The 21,274-nt window shown below is 48.3% G+C and overlaps 1 protein-coding gene across 1 annotated transcript in view; it reads right to left on the reverse strand.

Annotated features, from left to right (window-relative positions):
• The window catches only part of LOC140724061 (syntaxin-5-like), a gene marked incomplete at its 3' end in the record, with an annotated part of 49,208 nt that overhangs the window by 16,789 nt on the left and 11,145 nt on the right, over positions 1 to 21,274 (reverse strand). Inside the window, exon 2 of the mRNA XM_073038545.1 lies at positions 222 to 432. Coding sequence (XP_072894646.1) covers positions 222 to 413 — 192 coding nt within the window. The remainder of the gene's footprint in view (positions 1 to 221; positions 433 to 21,274) is intronic.

The raw sequence follows: 21,274 nt of genomic DNA on the forward strand, positions 1-21,274 counted from the left end.
GGAGTCAGAGAAGCCTGCGATATGTTCTTTGTCTGGGTTGGAGTCTGGGCAAGAGGCCCACTTGGGATATGGCATCATCTGACATCTTGTTCACCGGATCGTTGATGTAATGCTCTGTGTACATTAATTTTATCCAAACACTCTTACAAGTCCATCCTCTGTAGCCCCACCATTTCCCCCCACCACCACGCGCTGGTAAATGGAAGTTGCTGGGCCCTTACCTGTCTGCTCTGCATTGACTTGCAGGCAGCGAAGAACTCCTGCGTGCGATCGCGACACGACATGTTGTCCTCGAGAATGGAAGAGGCGGGGGCTGACGAGGAGGAGCTGGAGGAGAGTACTTGTGTCTGCGTTGGCCCAAGGTACACTCCCTGATCAGTACTGGAGGGACCGTGACGTCTTCGCGTATTCATCGAGGCTCATAACCTCTGCCTGGGGTTGAGAATGCACCTTGTGAGAAAATGTATTTGTACTTGCATAGCTCCTTACAGTTACTGAGCACCCCACAGATTTAGTAATAAAGGGGCGATCAAACATTGGGATGTTGAAACTGGCTCAAAGTAAATTGACAACCAGGAGATTCGTTTCCTTGGAGGTAATTACAAGAAAGTAAAGAAATACAATAGAATGTATGAAAAACTATAAATAAAAACTGACAATAGAACAGTTTGCAAAAGAGGGCAAATCATCATCAAAGAATAAGTAAACAGATAATAAGTCATAGAAAAGTACAGCACAGAAACAGGCCCTTCGGCCCATCTGACCCACACCAAACCATTTAAACTGCCCACTCTCATCGACCTGCAGAGGGATCACAGCCCTCCGCACCCCTCCCATCCATGCACTTCTCTTCAATATTGAAATCGAGCCCCCGCCCACCACTTGCACTGGCAGCTCATTACACACTCTCACCTCCCTCTGATTCTACCAAATACTGAGTTGTAGAGTCCGTGGCAGTGAATCTGTAGGCTGTGCAATCAGTTCAGAGTTGAGGTTATCCTCACTGGTTCAGGAGCCTGATGGTTGTGGGGTAATAACTGTTCCTGAACCTGGTGGTGTGGGACCTGAGGCTCCTGTACCTCCTTCCCGATGGAATCAGTTCAGAGTTGAGGTTATCCTCACTGGTTCAGGAGCCTGATGGTTGTGGGGTAATAACTGTTCCTGAACCTGAGGCTCCTGTACCTCCTTCCCGATGGAATCAGTTCAGAGTTGAGGTTATCCTCACTGGTTCAGGAGCCTGATGGTTGTGGGGTAATAACTGTTCCTGAACCTGGTGGTGTGGGACCTGAGGCTCCTGTACCTCCTTCCCGATGGAATCAGTTCAGTGTTGAGGTTATCCTCACTGGTTCAGGAGCCTGATGGTTGAGGGGTAATAACTGTTCCTGAACCTGGTGGTGTGGGACCTGAGGCTCCTGTACCTCCTTCCCGACGGAATCAGTTCAGAGTTGAGGTTATCCTCACTGGTTCAGGAGCCTGATGGTTGAGGGTAATAACTGTTCCTGAACCTGGTGGTGTGGGACCTGAGGCTCCTGTACCTCCTTCCCGATGGAATCAGTTCAGAGTTGAGTTTATCCTCACTGGTTCAGGAGCCTGATGGTTGAGGGTAATAACTGTTCCTGAACCTGGTGGTGTGGGACCTGAGGCTCCTGTACCTCCTTCCCGATGGAATCAGTTCAGAGTTGAGGTTATCCTCACTGGTTCAGGAGCCTGATGGTTGAGGGGTAATAACTGTTCCTGAACCTGGTGGTGTGGGACCTGAGGCTCCTGTACCTCCTTCCCGATGGAATCAGTTCAGAGTTGAGGTTATCCTCACTGGTTCAGGAGCCTGATGGTTGAGGGGTAATAACTGTTCCTGAACCTGGTGGTGTGGGACCTGAGGCTCCTGTACCTCCTTCCCGATGGAATCAGTTCAGAGTTGAGGTTATCCTCACTGGTTCAGGAGCCTGATGGTTGAGGGGTAATAACTGTTCCTGAACCTGGTGGTGTGGGACCTGAGGTATATTTTATTTTATCACACAAGGTAACTCAAATAAAATCATTTGTACCATTTGTATCACGGTCACTGCAGTCACGCTCCGGAGTTACAGATCATTTATATGTCGACACTAAATAACCCAGGCCCCAAGCAGACTTGCATCACGTGACCACACTATTCACAGAAGCATCATGTGACCACAGTATAATCCTGCTGCTGGCCACCGTTAGTCATCAAGTTCATTGTTCAGAGGAACTACACCACATTTGTTACTGAAATCCACCACCCAGCTCCTTTGTCAGCCCCCAAGTTAACCTGGGCCTCCCCGACGTGATAATTTTGGTTATATTTTGATTTTATTTCAGTCCAACACTCAGATCCTCAGATTCAGAACTATTTATCATGTGTATGTCAAAACATACAGTGAAATATGCAGTTTGCATTCGTAACCAACACGCCCGGGGGGTGGGGGGACACACACACATCCTGGTATGGTCACATTGTTGGTAGAATCTCAGGTGGTGACGAGAGGGCATACAGGAGTGAGATATGCCAACTGGTGGAATGGTGCCACAGCAACAACCTGGCACCCAACTTCAGAAAAGTTAAGACGAAGGAAGACATACCAGTCCTCATAGAGAGATCAGAAGTGAAGAGAGTGAGCAGTTTCAAGTTCCTGGGTGCCAAGATCTCTGAGGATCTAACCTGGTCCCAACATATCGATGTATTCATAAAGAAGGCAAGACAGCGGCTATACTTTATTAGGAATTTGAAGAGATTTGGCATGTCAACAAATACACTCAAAAACTTCTATAGTACCATGGAGAGCATTCTGACAGGCTGCGTCACTGTCTGGTACAGAGAGGCTACTGCATTCTGACAGGCTGCTTCACTGTCTGGTACGGAGGGGCTACTGCATTCTGACAGGCTGCGTCACTGTCTGGTACGGAGGGGCTACTGCATTCTGACAGGCTGCATCACTGTCTGGTATGGAGGGGCTACTGCATTCTGACAGGCTGCATCACTGTCTGGTACGGAGGGGCTACTGCATTCTGACAGGCTGCATCACTGTCTGGTACGGAGGGGCTACTGCATTCTGACAGGCTGCATCACTGTCTGGTACGGAGGGGCTACTGCATTCTGACAGGCTGCATCACTGTCTGGTCTGGAGGGGCTACTGCATTCTGACAGGCTGCATCACTGGTACGGAGGGGCTACTGCATTCTGACAGGCTGCGTCACTGTCTGGTACGGAGGGGCTACTGCATTCTGACAGGCTGCTTCACTGTCTGGTATGGAGGGGCTACTGCATTCTGACAGGCTGCGTCACTGTCTGGTATGGAGGGGCTACTGCATTCTGACAGGCTGCGTCACTGTCTGGTCCGGAGGGGCTACTGCATTCTGACAGGCTGCATCACTGTCTGGTCCGTAGGGGCTACTGCATTCTGACAGGCTGCGTCACTGTCTGGTACGGAGGGGCTACTGCATTCTGACCGGCTGCATCACTGTCTGGTATGGAGGGGCTACTGCACAGGACCGAAAGAAGCTGCAGAGGATTGTAAATCTAGTCAGCTCCATCTTGGACACTAGCCTACAAAGTACCCAGGAAATCTTCAGGGAGCGGTGTCTCAGAAAGGCAGTGTCCATTATTAAGGACCTGCAGCACCCAGGGCATGAACTATTTCACTGTTACCATCCGGTATTAGATACAGAAGCCTGAAGGCGACACACACAGCGATTCAGGAACAGCTTCTTCCCCTCTGCTATTCAATTCCTAAATGGACATTGAACCCTTGGACACGAGCTCACTTTTTAAAAAAATATACAGTATTTCTGTTTTTGCACATTTTTAAAGTCCATTCAATATACGTAACTGATTTACTTGTTTAATTATTATTTTCTTGCTTGATTCTGTATTACATTGAACTGTTGCTGCTAAGTTAACGTCACATACCGGTGATAATAAACCTGGTTCTGCTGACACAGTAGGCCCACCACTAAGATTTTCACAAAACAAGCCGAGGTGGACAACAATAGTCTCTTCAGTTCTGGGTTCCTTAAGGTTGTCACAGTCAGGGGTGGTGGGGGTGTTAGTGGAGACAAGCTCCCACTACCTATTAAATGCTGCCAATGGCGTGTGTCCCAATAGCCTCTGACAATCAAATCCAGCTCCTCGCCGTCAAATGTAGCTTTACCGATAGAAGGGGCAAAGGGGGGGGCTACCGTCACTTAAAACCAGTCGCTTCGGGCAGATGGGGCTCGTTGGCAGCTCATCCAGAAGGAAAACTGATCTCAAGCCTCCACTGCCTTGTGGCTATACCCACTCACGAGGAGAGCTTCGGGAGTAAACCTCGAGGAAAACTCCAGAGCTGGAGTCGCTAAGCCAGTCCTAAGTGGAGTTCAATGCTGAATGGCAACTCCTGCGATGCTGCTGGTACCAGTCTCGGTCGTTCAGCTGCGTGGAGAGGGGGGAGTCTGCCACACACGTAGCAGATTACTCTACATCGTACTTGCGTATCATCTAAACAGCTAGAATGCAACGTCCACAGTCGGCCCCCAACTCCCCCAGTTCGAGATTTGCAGGGTTCCTGCAGTGGAACACGTTGTTATCTGATCTCCGAGATTACTCTGCCTCGCCCGCACAGCTGCTCACCAGTCATGCAGATAATGACGTGAACGGTCGTCTTTTCCCTGGGCAACACCCTTCTATCTGCACCCAGTTCCTTCTTGGCTTACATCCACTCACTCTGCCACTGTGATGTTGTAAATGGGCCACGTCAGAAACACTATCTGATATCCGCATGACAAGGAAAGCTGAATAGCCAGGGGGGCACGGCATCAGCGATCCCGACTGGCTTTCAATTCCCGCTGCTGTCTGTGAGGAGTTTGCATGTTCTCCCCGCGACCGCATAGGTTTCTTCCCACAGTCCAAAGATGGACACTTCGGGTTAGCGAGTTGAGGGCGTCACCCCGCGCTGCTCACTGTCAATGCTGCTGATTTATACGACTGCTTCTTTTGTTACGATGGTGTCAGTAACGTTATACAGAAACATGCACCTCGCACCTGTCAATCTTCAGGGCGTTTCACTCAAGGACTTGTGTTAATGTAATTTGTCAGTGTAACTGCCTGCATTGTGTGTGCTGTCTTTTATACCTCATTTAGCTGTCTATGAACGAGAGTGCGATGTTGACACTGGAAGCACAGCCACACTTCCGGGTGACATTCACTGATTTGATTTGACATAAATGATGCATTCCACTGTATGATTTGATGCACTTGTCACAAATGAAGCTAATCTTTATTTTATTGAGATACAACGTGGAAAGGCCCTTGCAACCGAACCTCAAAGCAAACTCTGATTTAACGCCAGCATAATCACAGGACAATCTACAATGACCAGTTAACCTTCTTCAGACTGTGGGAGGAAACCAGAGCACCGGGAGGAAACCCACGCGGTCATGAGGAGAGCGCTACAGCGGGAATCGAACCCGGGTCACTGGTACTGTAAAACGTTGTGTTAATCACTACACTACCGTGTGATGGGAATCGAACCCGGGTCACTGGTACTGTAAAACGTTGTGTTAACCACTACACTACCGTGTGATGGGAATCGAACCTGGGTCACTGGTACTGTAATACGTTGTGTTAACCACTACACTACCGTGTGATGGGAATCGAACCCGGGTCACTGGTACTGTAAAACGTTGTGTTAACCACTACACTACCGTGTGATGGGAATCGAACCCGGGTCACTGGTACTGTAAAACGTTGTGTTAACCACTACACTACCGTGTGATGGGAATCGAACCCGGGTCACTGGTACTGTAAAACGTTGTGTTAACCACTACACTACCGTGTGATGGGAATCGAACCCGGGTCACTGGTACTGTAAAACGTTGTGTTAACCACTACACTACCGTGTGATGGGAATCGAACCCGGGTCACTGGTACTGTAAAACGTTGTGTTAACCACTACACTACCGTGTGATGGGAATCGAACCCGGGTCACTGGTACTGTAAAACGTTGTGTTAATCACTACACTACCGTGTGATGGGAATCGAACCCGGGTCACTGGTACTGTAAAACGTTGTGTTAATCACTACACTACCGTGTGATGGGAATCGAACCAGGGTCATTGGTACTGTAAAACGTTGTGTTAATCACTACACTACCGTGTGATGGGAATCGAACCCGGGTCACTGGTACTGTAAAACGTTGTGTTAATCACTACACTACCGTGTGATGGGAATCGAACCCGGGTCACTGGTACTGTAAAACGTTGTGTTAATCACTACACTACCGTGTGATGGGAATCGAACCCGGGTCACTGGTACTGTAAAACGTTGTGTTAATCACTACACTACCGTGTGATGGGAATCGAACCCGGGTCACTGGTACTGTAAAACGTTGTGTTAACCACTACACTACCGTGTGATGGGAATCGAACCCGGGTCACTGGTACTGTAAAACGTTGTGTTAACCACTACACTACCGTGTGATGGGAATCGAACCCGGGTCACTGGTACTGTAAAACGTTGTGCTAACCACTACACTACCGTGTGATGGGCATCAAACCCGGGTCACTGGTACTGTAAAACGTTGTGTTAATTACTACACTACCGTGTGATGGGAATCGAACCCGGGTCACTGGTACTGTAAAACGTTGTGCTATCCACTACACTACCGTGTGATGGGAATTGAACCCGGGTCACTGGTACTGTAAAACGGTGTGCTATCCACTACACTACCGTGTGATGGGAATTGAACCCGGGTCACTGGTACTGTAAAACGTTATGCTATCCACTACCTTACCCTGTCCTTGAGTACCCTCAGGGTGGACACACAAAGTTTCCACATGGATGAATCTTAAAAGTTAGTTCCATTCCTGCACTGAGTGTAATTCCACCACACAGCAGGGGATGGATAATCGTCCCTTACTAGTTTTCTGGGCAATCACTGGAAACAAATGATCAGGCTAATTGTTGCATTGCTTGAGAAGCAACAGAGAGAAGGTGGTTCAACCTCTGAACTAAAATCAGATGTGCTGCAAATACTCCGCAGTTCAGCCAGCATCTGTGGAGAGTGAACCGAGTTACTGTTCCAGACTGACCATCACCATCGTCATGTGCCGTGTTGCATGACGTGAGCGATCACCGTCTTCCATCTGTCGTTAATCTGAGTTCGAATGAGTCTTTCAAACCTGATACCCTCCATTAACCACGCGAATGGTCACAACATTATTTTATCCAGAAAAATGTGACACCCATTTCTTCCTTGAAAATATGTTGGTATTTATCTAATTGTGGCAGGTGGAAGTTTGCCACTAGCAAATTACAGAAATAAATGTATTTAAAGTACTTTGGTGGCTTTCTGGGACATTCTGACATCATCAATGCAAGAAATTCTTACCAGCGCTTTTTTTAAAAAAAAGCTGTATACAGTTCTGTGCAAAGGACTTAGGCACAAATATATATCTAGGGAGCCTGAGACTTTCACACAGTCTTGTACTTGTCGACGTGGAGCGGAGAGCGAGTTTGTAAATCTGGCGGGAGCAAAGGGTGTTGGGAATGGTGAGGGTAGAGCGCCGTGGGAGGGGTGTGGGACAGGGGGCAGAGAAGGAGTGTCAGGGGCGGGTACAGACACACCCAGCCCTGAGACACCAGGCAAGGTCATTTGATTCCAAACAATTGGTTTATTGATCATTACAGAATGTCTCTCTGGTGCTTCCCGCTCCCTCCCCTCTCCCTTCCCCTTTTTCCAAACACAATCAGGTACACTTAAGAGACTGTGAGATAGGCACATGGATGATGGAAAAATGGAGGGTTATGTGGGTGCGAAGGGTTGGATTGATCTTCAGCAGGTTAAAATGTCGGCAGACATTGTGGGCTGAAGAGTGTGCACTGTGCACTGCTGGTAGCTGGTTCCACACATCATCTACAGTACTGTGGGCACATCTATATCGCTCGGGTGCCTAAGACTTTTGCACCGTACTGTAGTAATTTTATGTATTGACCTGTCACACAAAAAAAGCAAATATCCTAACATGTGTGAGTGATGATAAACCTGATTCTGATCTGGGTCTCTATTGTGGACTGAGAGTGGGAAGGGGGCAGGGAGAGGGGAATCATGGTTGGGAAAAGGGGAAGGGAGAGGGGAGGGAGCAGGAAGCACCAGAGAGACATTCTAAAATGATCAATAAGCCAACTGTTTGGAAACAAATGACCCTGCCTGGTGTCTCAGGGCTGGGTGTGTCTGTACCCACCCCTGACACTCCTTCTCTGCCCCCTGTCCCACACTCCACACTCACCACCCCAACAGAGTTTCAAAATCATTCATTATGGGTCTCCAGGCTCCTGATCTCTACCCCAATGAGAGCGGTGACCAGGACAGGGTTTGTAGTGAGACACTGCCTCTTGAAGAATTTTCAGAGGTGGGGAGGATTGTGCCTGTGATGGAGCTGGCTGAGTTTTCAAAGTGAATTCGACTTTTCCCACACACAGCTCGAAGTTTCCCCCTCATTGCCTAGCTCCCAACACCTCAGCAGAGGTCAGGATGTGAACGGCCTCAATCCTAACCACATCACTGATCTGTATCGCAACTATTCAACATTGGGGAGCGCTCTTAGCTCTCATGGCCAAAAGGCAAACGCAGCTCCCAAAGGATGCAGAGCAGAATTCCAAAACAAAGGCAACCCAATCAGTATTCTGAGGTGTAATTTATTCCGGATCATAGAGTCATAGCGCACAACAGCAGAGAGATGATGCTGGCAGAGCCGAGACAGAGTTTTTGTGATGTGCGCTGAGACAGCAAATTCAAAACGTAAATTTGAAGGCGAGTTCCTGGTTGCAATATCCCTTAAAACGTGCACATCAGTCAGGTTCCCTGATTTCTTCATCACTCCTATCCATCAGTATCAGTATGATCTGATAATCACCGTCAGTCTGCATATCGGCCGCTGACTGTTCACTGTGACAGTCACTTCAGTATGATCTGATAATCACCGTCAGTCTGCATATCGGCCGCTGACTGTTCACTGTGACAGTCACTTCAGTATGATCTGGTAATCACCGTCAGTCTGCATATCGGCCGCTGACTGTTCACTGTGACAGTCACTTCAGTATGATCTGATAATCACAGTCAGTCTGCATATCGGCCGCTGACTGTTCACTGTGACAGTCACTTCAGTATGATCTGGTAATCACAGTCAGTCTGCATATCGGCCGCTGACTGTTCACTGTGACAGTCACTTCAGTATGATCTGATAATCACAGTCAGTCTGCATATCGGCCGCTGACTGTTCACTGTGACAGTCACTTCAGTATGATCTGATAATCACCGTCAGTCTGCATATCGGCCGCTGACTGTTCACTGTGACAGTCACTTCAGTATGATCTGATAATCACCGTCAGTCTGCATATCGGCCGCTGACTGTTCACTGTGACAGTCACTTCAGTATGATCTGATAATCACCGTCAGTCTGCATATCGGCCGCTGACTGTTCACTGTGACAGTCACTTCAGTATGATCTGATAATCACAGTCAGTCTGCATATCGGCCGCTGACTGTTCACTGTGACAGTCACTTCAGTATGATCTGATAATCACAGTCAGTCTGCATATCGGCCGCTGACCGTTCACTGTGACAGTCACTTCAGTATGATCTGGTAATCACAGTCAGTCTGCATATCGGCCGCTGACTGTTCACTGTGACAGTCACTTCAGTATGATCTGGTAATCACCGTCAGTCTGCATATCGGCCGCTGACTGTTCACTGTGACAGTCACTTCAGTATGATCTGATAATCACAGTCAGTCTGCATATCGGCCGCTGACCGTTCACTGTGACAGTCACTTCAGTATGATCTGGTAATCACAGTCAGTCTGCATATCGGCCGCTGACTGTTCACTGTGACAGTCACTTCAGTATGATCTGGTAATCACCGTCAGTCTGCATATCGGCCGCTGACTGTTCACTGTGACAGTCACTTCAGTATGATCTGGTAATCACAGTCAGTCTGCATATCGGCCGCTGACTGTTCACTGTGACAGTCACTTCAGTATGATCTGGTAATCACCGTCAGTCTGCATATCGGCCGCTGACTGTTCACTGTGACAGACACTTCAGTATGATCTGGTAATCACCGTCAGTCTGCATATCGGCCGCTGACTGTTCACTGTGACAGTCACTTCAGTATGATCTGGTAATCACAGTCAGTCTGCATATCGGCCGCTGACCGTTCACAGTGACAGTCACTTCAGTATGATCTGGTAATCACCGTCAGTCTGCATATCGGCCGCTGACTGTTCACTGTGACAGTCACTTCAGTATGATCTGGTAATCACAGTCAGTCTGCATATCGGCCGCTGACTGTTCACTGTGACAGTCACTTCAGTATGATCTGATAATCACAGTCAGTCTGCATATCGGCCCGCTGACTGTTCACTGTGACAGTCACTTCAGTATGATCTGATAATCACCGTCAGTCTGCATATCGGCCGCTGACTGTTCACTGTGACAGTCACTTCAGTATGATCTGGTAATCACCGTCAGTCTGCAATATCGGCCGCTGACTGTTCACTGTGACAGTCACTTCAGTATGATCTGATAATCACAGTCAGTCTGCATATCGGCCGCTGACTGTTCACTGTGACAGTCACTTCAGTATGATCTGGTAATCACCGTCAGTCTGCATATCGGGCCGCTGACTGTTCACTGTGACAGTCACTTCAGTATGATCTGATAATCACAGTCAGTCTGCATATCGGCCGCTGACCGTTCACTGTGACAGTCACTTCAGTATGATCTGGTAATCACAGTCAGTCTGCATATCGGCCGCTGACTGTTCCCTGTGACAGTCACTTCAGTATGATCTGGTAATCAGTCAGTCTGCATATCGGCCGCTGACTGTTCACTGTGACAGTCACTTCAGTATGATCTGGTAATCACCGTCAGTCTGCATATCGGCCGCTGACTGTTCACTGTGACAGTCACTTCAGTATGATCTGGTAATCACAGTCAGTCTGCATATCGGCCGCTGACTGTTCACTGTGACAGTCACTTCAGTATGATCTGGTAATCACCGTCAGTCTGCATATCGGCCGCTGACTGTTCACTGTGACAGTCACTTCAGTATGATCTGGTAATCACCGTCAGTCTGCATATCGGCCGCTGACTGTGCACTGTGACAGTCACATCAGTATGATCTGGTAATCACAGTCAGTCTGCATATCGGCCGCTGACTGTGCACTGTGACAGTCACTTCAGTATGATCTGGTAATCACAGTCAGTCTGCATATCGGCCGCTGACTGTTCACTGTGACAGTCACTTCAGTATGATCTGGTAATCACCGTCAGTCTGCATATCGGCCGCTGACTGTGCACTGTGACAGTCACTTCAGTATGATCTGGTAATCACAGTCAGTCTGCATATCGGCCGCTGACTGTGCACTGTGACAGTCACTTCAGTATGATCTGGTAATCACAGTCAGTCTGCATATCGGCCGCTGACTGTTCACTGTGACAGACACTTCAGTATGATCTGATAATCACCGTCAGTCTGCATATCGGCCGCTGACTGTGCACTGTGACAGTCACTTCAGTATGATCTGGTAATCACAGTCAGTCTGCATATCGGCCGCTGACTGTGCACTGTGACAGTCACTTCAGTATGATCTGGTAATCACAGTCAGTCTGCATATCGGCCGCTGACTGTGCACTGTGACAGTCACTTCAGTATGATCTGATAATCACAGTCACTCTGCATATCGGCCGCTGACTGTTCACTGTGACAGTCACTTCAGTATGACCTGGTAATCACCGTCAGTCTGCATATCGGCCGCTGACTGTTCACTGTGACAGTCACTTCAGTATGATCTGATAATCACCGTCAGTCTGCATATTGGCCGCTGACTGTTCACTGTGACAGTCACTTCAGTATGATCTGGTAATCACCGTCAGTCTGCATATCGGCCGCTGACTGTTCACTGTGACAGTCACTTCAGTATGATCTGATAATCACCGTCAGTCTGCATATCGGCCGCTGACTGTTCACTGTGACAGTCACTTCAGTATGATCTGATAATCACCGTCAGTCTGCATATCGGCCGCTGACTGTTCACTGTGACAGTCACTTCAGTATGATCTGATAATCACCGTCAGTCTGCATATCGGCCGCTGACTGTTCACTGTGACAGTCACTTCAGTATGATCTGATAATCACAGTCAGTCTGCATATCGGCCGCTGACTGTTCACTGTGACAGTCACTTCAGTATGATCTGATAATCACCGTCAGTCTGCATATCGGGCCGCTGACTGTTCACTGTGACAGTCACTTCAGTATGATCTGGTAATCACCGTCAGTCTGCATATCGGCCGCTGACTGTTCACTGTGACAGTCACTTCAGTATGATCTGATAATCACCGTCAGTCTGCATATCGGCCGCTGACTGTTCACTGTGACAGTCACTTCAGTATGATCTGGTAATCACCGTCAGTCTGCATATCGGCCGCTGACTGTTCACTGTGACAGTCACTTCAGTATGATCTGGTAATCACCGTCAGTCTGCATATCGGCCGCTGACTGTTCACTGTGACAGTCACTTCAGTATGATCTGGTAATCACAGTCAGTCTGCATATCGGCCGCTGACTGTTCACTGTGACAGTCACTTCAGTATGATCTGGTAATCACCGTCAGTCTGCATATCGGCCGCTGACTGTTCACTGTGACAGTCACTTCAGTATGATCTGGTAATCACCGTCAGTCTGCATATCGGCCGCTGACTGTTCACTGTGACAGTCACTTCAGTATGATCTGGTAATCACCGTCAGTCTGCATATCGGCCGCTGACTGTTCACTGTGACAGTCACTTCAGTATGATCTGGTAATCACCGTCAGTCTGCATATCGGCCGCTGACTGTTCACTGTGACAGTCACTTCAGTATGATCTGATAATCACCGTCAGTCTGCATATCGGCCGCTGACTGTTCACTGTGACAGTCACTTCAGTATGATCTGATAATCACCGTCAGTCTGCATATCGGCCGCTGACTGTTCACTGTGACAGTCACTTCAGTATGATCTGATAATCACCGTCAGTCTGCATATCGGCCGCTGACTGTTCACTGTGACAGTCACTTCAGTATGATCTGATAATCACCGTCAGTCTGCATATCGGCCGCTGACTGTTCACTGTGACAGTCACTTCAGTATGATCTGATAATCACCGTCAGTCTGCATATCGGCCGCTGACTGTTCACTGTGACAGTCACTTCAGTATGATCTGATAATCACCGTCAGTCTGCATATCGGCCGCTGACTGTTCACTGTGACAGTCACTTCAGTATGATCTGATAATCACAGTCAGTCTGCATATCGGCCGCTGACTGTTCACTGTGACAGTCACTTCAGTATGATCTGGTAATCACAGTCAGTCTGCATATCGGCCGCTGACTGTTCACTGTGACAGTCACTTCAGTATGATCTGGTAATCACCGTCAGTCTGCATATCGGCCGCTGACTGTTCACTGTGACAGTCACTTCAGTATGATCTGGTAATCACCGTCAGTCTGCATATCGGCCGCTGACTGTTCACTGTGACAGTCACTTCAGTATGATCTGGTAATCACCGTCAGTCTGCATATCGGCCGCTGACTGTTCACTGTGACAGTCACTTCAGTATGATCTGGTAATCACCGTCAGTCTGCATATCGGCCGCTGACTGTTCACTGTGACAGTCACTTCAGTATGATCTGATAATCACCGTCAGTCTGCATATCGGCCGCTGACTGTTCACTGTGACAGTCACTTCAGTATGATCTGGTAATCACCGTCAGTCTGCATATCGGCCGCTGACTGTTCACTGTGACAGTCACTTCAGTATGATCTGGTAATCACAGTCACTCTGCATATCGGCCGCTGACTGTTCACTGTGACAGTCACTTCAGTATGATCTGGTAATCACAGTCAGTCTGCATATCGGCCGCTGACTGTTCACTGTGACAGTCACTTCAGTATGATCTGGTAATCACAGTCAGTCTGCATATCGGCCGCTGACTGTTCACTGTGACAGTCACTTCAGTATGATCTGGTAATCACCGTCAGTCTGCATATCGGCCGCTGACTGTTCACTGTGACAGTCACTTCAGTATGATCTGATAATCACCGTCAGTCTGCATATCGGCCGCTGACTGTTCACTGTGACAGTCACTTCAGTATGATCTGATAATCACTGTCAGTCTGCATATCGGCCGCTGACTGTTCACTGTGACAGTCACTTCAGTATGATCTGATAATCACCGTCAGTCTGCATATCGGCCGCTGACTGTTCACTGTGACAGTCACTTCAGTATGATCTGGTAATCACAGTCAGTCTGCATATCGGCCGCTGACTGTTCACTGTGACAGTCACTTCAGTATGATCTGATAATCACCGTCAGTCTGCATATCGGCCGCTGACTGTTCACTGTGACAGTCACTTCAGTATGATCTGATAATCACCGTCAGTCTGCATATCGGCCGCTGACTGTTCACTGTGACAGTCACTTCAGTATGATCTGGTAATCACCGTCAGTCTGCATATCGGCCGCTGACTGTTCACTGTGACAGACACTTCAGTATGATCTGGTAATCACCGTCAGTCTGCATATCGGCCGCTGACTGTTCACTGTGACAGTCACTTCAGTATGATCTGGTAATCACCGTCAGTCTGCATATCGGCCCGCTGACTGTTCACTGTGACAGTCACTTCAGTATGATCTGGTAATCACCGTCAGTCTGCATATCGGCCGCTGACTGTTCACTGTGACAGACACTTCAGTATGATCTGGTAATCACCGTCAGTCTGCATATCGGCCGCTGACTGTTCACTGTGACAGTCACTTCAGTATGATCTGGTAATCACAGTCAGTCTGCATATCGGCCGCTGACTGTTCACTGTGACAGTCACTTCAGTATGATCTGGTAATCACAGTCAGTCTGCATATCGGCCCGCTGACTGTTCACTGTGACAGTCACTTCAGTATGATCTGGTAATCACAGTCAGTCTGCATATCGGCCGCTGACTGTTCACTGTGACAGTCACTTCAGTATGATCTGGTAATCACCGTCAGTCTGCATATCGGCCGCTGACTGTTCACTGTGACAGTCACTTCAGTATGATCTGGTAATCACAGTCAGTCTGCATATCGGCCGCTGACTGTTCACTGTGACAGTCACTTCAGTATGATCTGGTAATCACCGTCAGTCTGCATATCGGCCGCTGACTGTTCACTGTGACAGTCACTTCAGTATGATCTGGTAATCACCGTCAGTCTGCATATCGGCCGCTGACTGTTCACTGTGACAGTCACTTCAGTATGATCTGGTAATCACAGTCAGTCTGCATATCGGCCGCTGACTGTTCACTGTGACAGTCACTTCAGTATGATCTGGTAATCACCGTCAGTCTGCATATCGGCCGCTGACTGTTCACTGTGACAGTCACTTCAGTATGATCTGGTAATCACAGTCAGTCTGCATATCGGCCGCTGACTGTTCACTGTGACAGTCACTTCAGTATGATCTGATAATCACCGTCAGTCTGCATATCGGCCGCTGACTGTTCACTGTGACAGTCACTTCAGTATGATCTGGTAATCACCGTCAGTCTGCATATCGGCCGCTGACTGTTCACTGTGACAGTCACTTCAGTATGATCTGGTAATCACCGTCAGTCTGCATATCGGCCGCTGACTGTTCACTGTGACAGTCACTTCAGTATGATCTGGATAATCACAGTCAGTCTGCATATCGGCCCGCTGACTGTTCACTGTGACAGTCACTTCAGTATGATCTGGTAATCACCGTCAGTCTGCATATCGGCCGCTGACTGTTCACTGTGACAGTCACTTCAGTATGATCTGGTAATCACCGTCAGTCTGCATATCGGCCGCTGACTGTTCACTGTGACAGTCACTTCAGTATGATCTGGTAATCACAGTCAGTCTGCATATCGGCCGCTGACTGTTCACTGTGACAGTCACTTCAGTATGATCTGGTAATCACAGTCAGTCTGCATATCGGCCGCTGACTGTTCACTGTGACAGTCACTTCAGTATGATCTGATAATCACCGTCAGTCTGCATATCGGCCGCTGACTGTTCACTGTGACAGTCACTTCAGTATGATCTGGTAATCACCGTCAGTCTGCATATCGGCCGCTGACTGTTCACTGTGACAGTCACTTCAGTATGATCTGGTAATCACCGTCAGTCTGCATATCGGCCGCTGACTGTTCACTGTGACAGTCACTTCAGTATGATCTGGTAATCACCGTCAGTCTGCATATCGGCCGCTGACTGTTCACTGTGACAGTCACTTCAGTATGATCTGGTAATCACCGTCAGTCTGCATATCGGCCCGCTGACTGTTCACTGTGACAGTCACTTCAGTATGATCTGGTAATCACCGTCAGTCTGCATATCGGCCGCTGACTGTTCACTGTGACAGTCACTTCAGTATGATCTGGTAATCAGTCAGTCTGCATATCGGCCGCTGACTGTTCACTGTGACAGTCACTTCAGTATGATCTGGTAATCACAGTCAGTCTGCATATCGGCCGCTGACTGTTCACTGTGACAGTCACTTCAGTATGATCTGGTAATCACAGTCAGTCTGCATATCGGCCGCTGACTGTTCACTGTGACAGTCACTTCAGTATGATCTGATAATCACCGTCAGTCTGCATATCGGCCGCTGACTGTTCACTGTGACAGTCACTTCAGTATGATCTGGTAATCACCGTCAGTCTGCATATCGGCCGCTGACTGTTCACTGTGACAGTCACTTCAGTATGATCTGATAATCACCGTCAGTCTGCATATCGGCCGCTGACTGTTCACTGTGACAGTCACTTCAGTATGATCTGGTAATCACCGTCAGTCTGCATATCGGCCGCTGACTGTTCACTGTGACAGTCACTCTCAGTATGATCTGGTAATCACCGTCAGTCTGCATATCGGCCGCTGACTGTTCACTGTGACAGTCACTTCAGTATGATCTGATAATCACCGTCAGTCTGCATATCGGCCGCTGACTGTTCACTGTGACAGTCACTTCAGTATGATCTGGTAATCACCGTCAGTCTGCATATCGGCCGCTGACTGTTCACTGTGACAGTCACTTCAGTATGATCTGATAATCACAGTCAGTCTGCATATCGGCCGCTGACTGTTCACTGTGACAGTCACTTCAGTATGATCTGGTAATCAGTCAGTCTGCATATCGGCCGCTGACTGTTCACTGTGACAGTCACTTCAGTATGATCTGATAATCACAGTCATTCTGCATATCGGCCGCTGACTGTTCACTGTGACAGTCACTTCAGTATGATCTGGTAATCACCGTCAGTCTGCATATCGGCCGCTGACTGTTCACTGTGACAGTCACTTCAGTATGATCTGGTAATCACCGTCAGTCTGCATATCGGCCCGCTGACTGTTCACTGTGACAGTCACTTCAGTATGATCTGGTAATCACAGTCAGTCTGCATATCGGCCGCTGACTGTTCACTGTGACAGTCACTTCAGTATGATCTGGTAATCACAGTCACTCTGCATATCGGCCGCTGACTGTTCACTGTGACAGTCACTTCAGTATGATCTGATAATCACACGTCAGTCTGCATATCGGCCGCTGACTGTTCACTGTGACAGTCACTTCAGTATGATCTGATAATCACCGTCAGTCTGCATATCGGCCGCTGACTGTTTCACTGTGACAGTCACTTCAGTATGATCTGATAATCACCGTCAGTCTGCATATCGGCCGCTGACTGTTCACTGTGACAGTCACTTCAGTATGATCTGATAATCACCGTCACTCTGCATATCAGCCGCTGACTGTTCACTGTGACAGTCACTTCAGTATGATCTGGTAATCACCGTCAGTCTGCATATCGGCCGCTGACTGTTCACTGTGACAGTCACTTCAGTATGATCTGGTAATCACAGTCAGTCTGCATATCGGCCGCTGACTGTTCACTGTGACAGTCACTTCAGTATGATCTGGTAATCACCGTCAGTCTGCATATCGGCCGCTGACTGTTCACTGTGACAGTCACTTCAGTATGATCTGATAATCACCGTCAGTCTGCATATCGGCCGCTGACTGTTCACTGTGACAGTCACTTCAGTATGATCTGATAATCACCGTCAGTCTGCATATCGGCCGCTGACTGTTCACTGTGACAGTCACTTCAGTATGATCTGATAATCACCGTCAGTCTGCATATCGGCCGCTGACTGTTCACTGTGACAGTCACTTCAGTATGATCTGATAATCACCGTCAGTCTGCATATCGGCCGCTGACTGTTCACTGTGACAGTCACTTCAGTATGATCTGATAATCACCGTCAGTCTGCATATCGGCCGCTGACTGTTCACTGTGACAGTCACTTCAGTATGATCTGATAATCACCGTCAGTCTGCATATCGGCCGCTGACTGTTCACTGTGACAGTCACTTCAGTATGATCTGATAATCACCGTCAGTCTGCATATCGGCCGCTGACTGTTCACTGTGACAGTCACTTCAGTATGATCTGGTAATCACAGTCAGTCTGCATATCGGCCGCTGACTGTTCACTGTGACAGTCACTTCAGTATGATCTGATAATCACAGTCAGTCTGCATATCGGCCGCTGACTGTTCACTGTGACAGTCACTTCAGTATGATCTGGTAATCAGTCAGTCTGCATATCGGCCCGCTGACTGTTCACTGTGACAGTCACTTCAGTATGATCTGGTAATCACCGTCAGTCTGCATATCGGCCGCTGACTGTTCACTGTGACAGTCACTTCAGTATGATCTGGTAATCACAGTCACTCTGCATATCGGCCCGCTGACTGTTCACTGTGACAGTCACTTCAGTATGATCTGGTAATCACCGTCAGTCTGCATATCGGCCGCTGACTGTTCACTGTGACAGTCACTTCAGTATGATCTGATAATCACCGTCAGTCTGCATATCGGCCGCTGACTGTTCACTGTGACAGTCACTTCAGTATGATCTGGTAATCACAGTCAGTCTGCATATCGGCCGCTGACTGTTCACTGTGACAGTCACTTCAGTATGATCTGGTAATCACCGTCAGTCTGCATATCGGCCGCTGACTGTTCACTGTGACAGTCACTTCAGTATGATCTGGTAATCACAGTCACTCTGCATATCGGCCGCTGACTGTTCACTGTGACAGTCACTTCAGTATGATCTGATAATCACAGTCAGTCTGCATATCGGCCCGCTGACTGTTCACTGTGACAGTCACTTCAGTATGATCTGGTAATCACAGTCAGTCTGCATATCGGCCCGCTGACTGTTCACTGTGACAGTCACTTCAGTATGATCTGATAATCACAGTCATTCTGCATATCGCCGCTGACTGTTCACTGTGACAGTCACTTCAGTATGATCTGATAATCACAGTCAGTCTGCATATCGGCCGCTGACTGTTCACTGTGACAGTCACTTCAGTATGATCTGATAATCACAGTCATTCTGCATATCGGCCGCTGACTGTTCACTGTGACAGTCACTTCAGTATGATCTGGTAATCACCGTCAGTCTGCATATCGGCCGCTGACTGTTCACTGTGACAGTCACTTCAGTATGATCTGGTAATCACCGTCAGTCTGCATATCGGCCGCTGACTGTTCACTGTGACAGTCACTTCAGTATGATCTGGTAATCACCGTCAGTCTGCATATCGGCCGCTGACTGTTCACTGTGACAGTCACTTCAGTATGATCTGGTAATCACCGTCAGTCTGCATATCGGCCCGCTGACTGTTCACTGTGACAGTCACTTCAGTATGATCTGATAATCACAGTCAGTCTGCATATCAGCCGCTGACTGTTCACTGTGACAGTCACTTCAGTATGATCTGATAATCACAGTCAGTCTGCATATCAGCCGCTGACTGTTCACTGTGACAGTCACTTCAGTATGATCTGATAATCACCGTCAGTCTGCATATCAGCCGCTGACTGTTCACTGTGACAGTCACTTCAGTATGATCTGGTAATCACCGTCAGTCTGCATATCGGCCGCTGACTGTTCACTGTGACAGTCACTTCAGTATGATCTGGTAATCACCGTCAGTCTGCATATCGGCCCGCTGACTGTTCACTGTGACAGTCACTTCAGTATGATCTGGTAATCACCGTCAGTCTGCATATCGGCCGCTGACTGTTCACTGTGACAGTCACTTCAGTATGATCTGGTAATCACCGTCAGTCTGCATATCGGACCGCTGACTGTGCACTGTGACAGTCACTTCAGTATGATCTGATAATCACCGTCAGTCTGCATATCGGCCGCTGACTGTTCACTGTGACAGTCACTTCAGTATGATCTGGTAATCACAGTCAGTCTGCATATCGGCCGCTGACTATTCACTGTGACAGTCACTTCAGTATGATCTGATAATCACCGTCAGTCTGCATATCGGCCGCTGACTGTTCACTGTGACAGTCACTTCAGTATGATCTGATAATCACCGTCAGTCTGCATATCGGCCGCTGACTGTTCACTGTGACAGTCACTTCAGTATGATCTGGTAATCACCGTCAGTCTGCATATCGGCCGCTGACTGTGCACTGTGACAGTCACTTCAGTATGATCTGATAATCACCGTCAGTCTGCATATCGGCCGCTGACTGTTCACTGTGACAGTCACTTCAGTATGATCTGATAATCACCGTCAGTCTGCATATCGGCCGCTGACTGTTCACTGTGACAGTCACTTCAGTATGATCTGATAATCACCGTCAGTCTGCATATCGGCCGCTGACTGTGCACTGTGACAGTCACTTCAGTATGATCTGGTAATCACAGTCAGTCTGCATATCGGCCGCTGACTGTTCACTGTGACAGTCACTTCAGTATGATCTGATAATCACCGTCAGTCTGCATATCGGCCGCTGACTGTTCACTGTGACAGTCACTTCAGTATGATCTGGTAATCACCGTCAGTCTGCATATCGGCCGCTGACTGTGCACTGTGACAGTCACTTCAGTATGATCTGATAATCACCGTCAGTCTGCATATCGGCCGCTGACTGTTCACTGTGACAGTCACTTCAGTATGATCTGGTAATCACCGTCAGTCTGCATATCGGCCGCTGACTGTTCACTGTGACAGTCACTTCAGTATGATCTGATAATCACCGTCAGTCTGCATATCGGCCCGCTGACTGTTCACTGTGACAGTCACTTCAGTATGATCTGATAATCACCGTCAGTCTGCATATCGGCCGCTG

Source organism: Hemitrygon akajei, unplaced genomic scaffold, assembly GCF_048418815.1.
Source record: "Hemitrygon akajei unplaced genomic scaffold, sHemAka1.3 Scf000156, whole genome shotgun sequence".
Taxonomy (NCBI): domain Eukaryota; kingdom Metazoa; phylum Chordata; class Chondrichthyes; order Myliobatiformes; family Dasyatidae; genus Hemitrygon; species Hemitrygon akajei.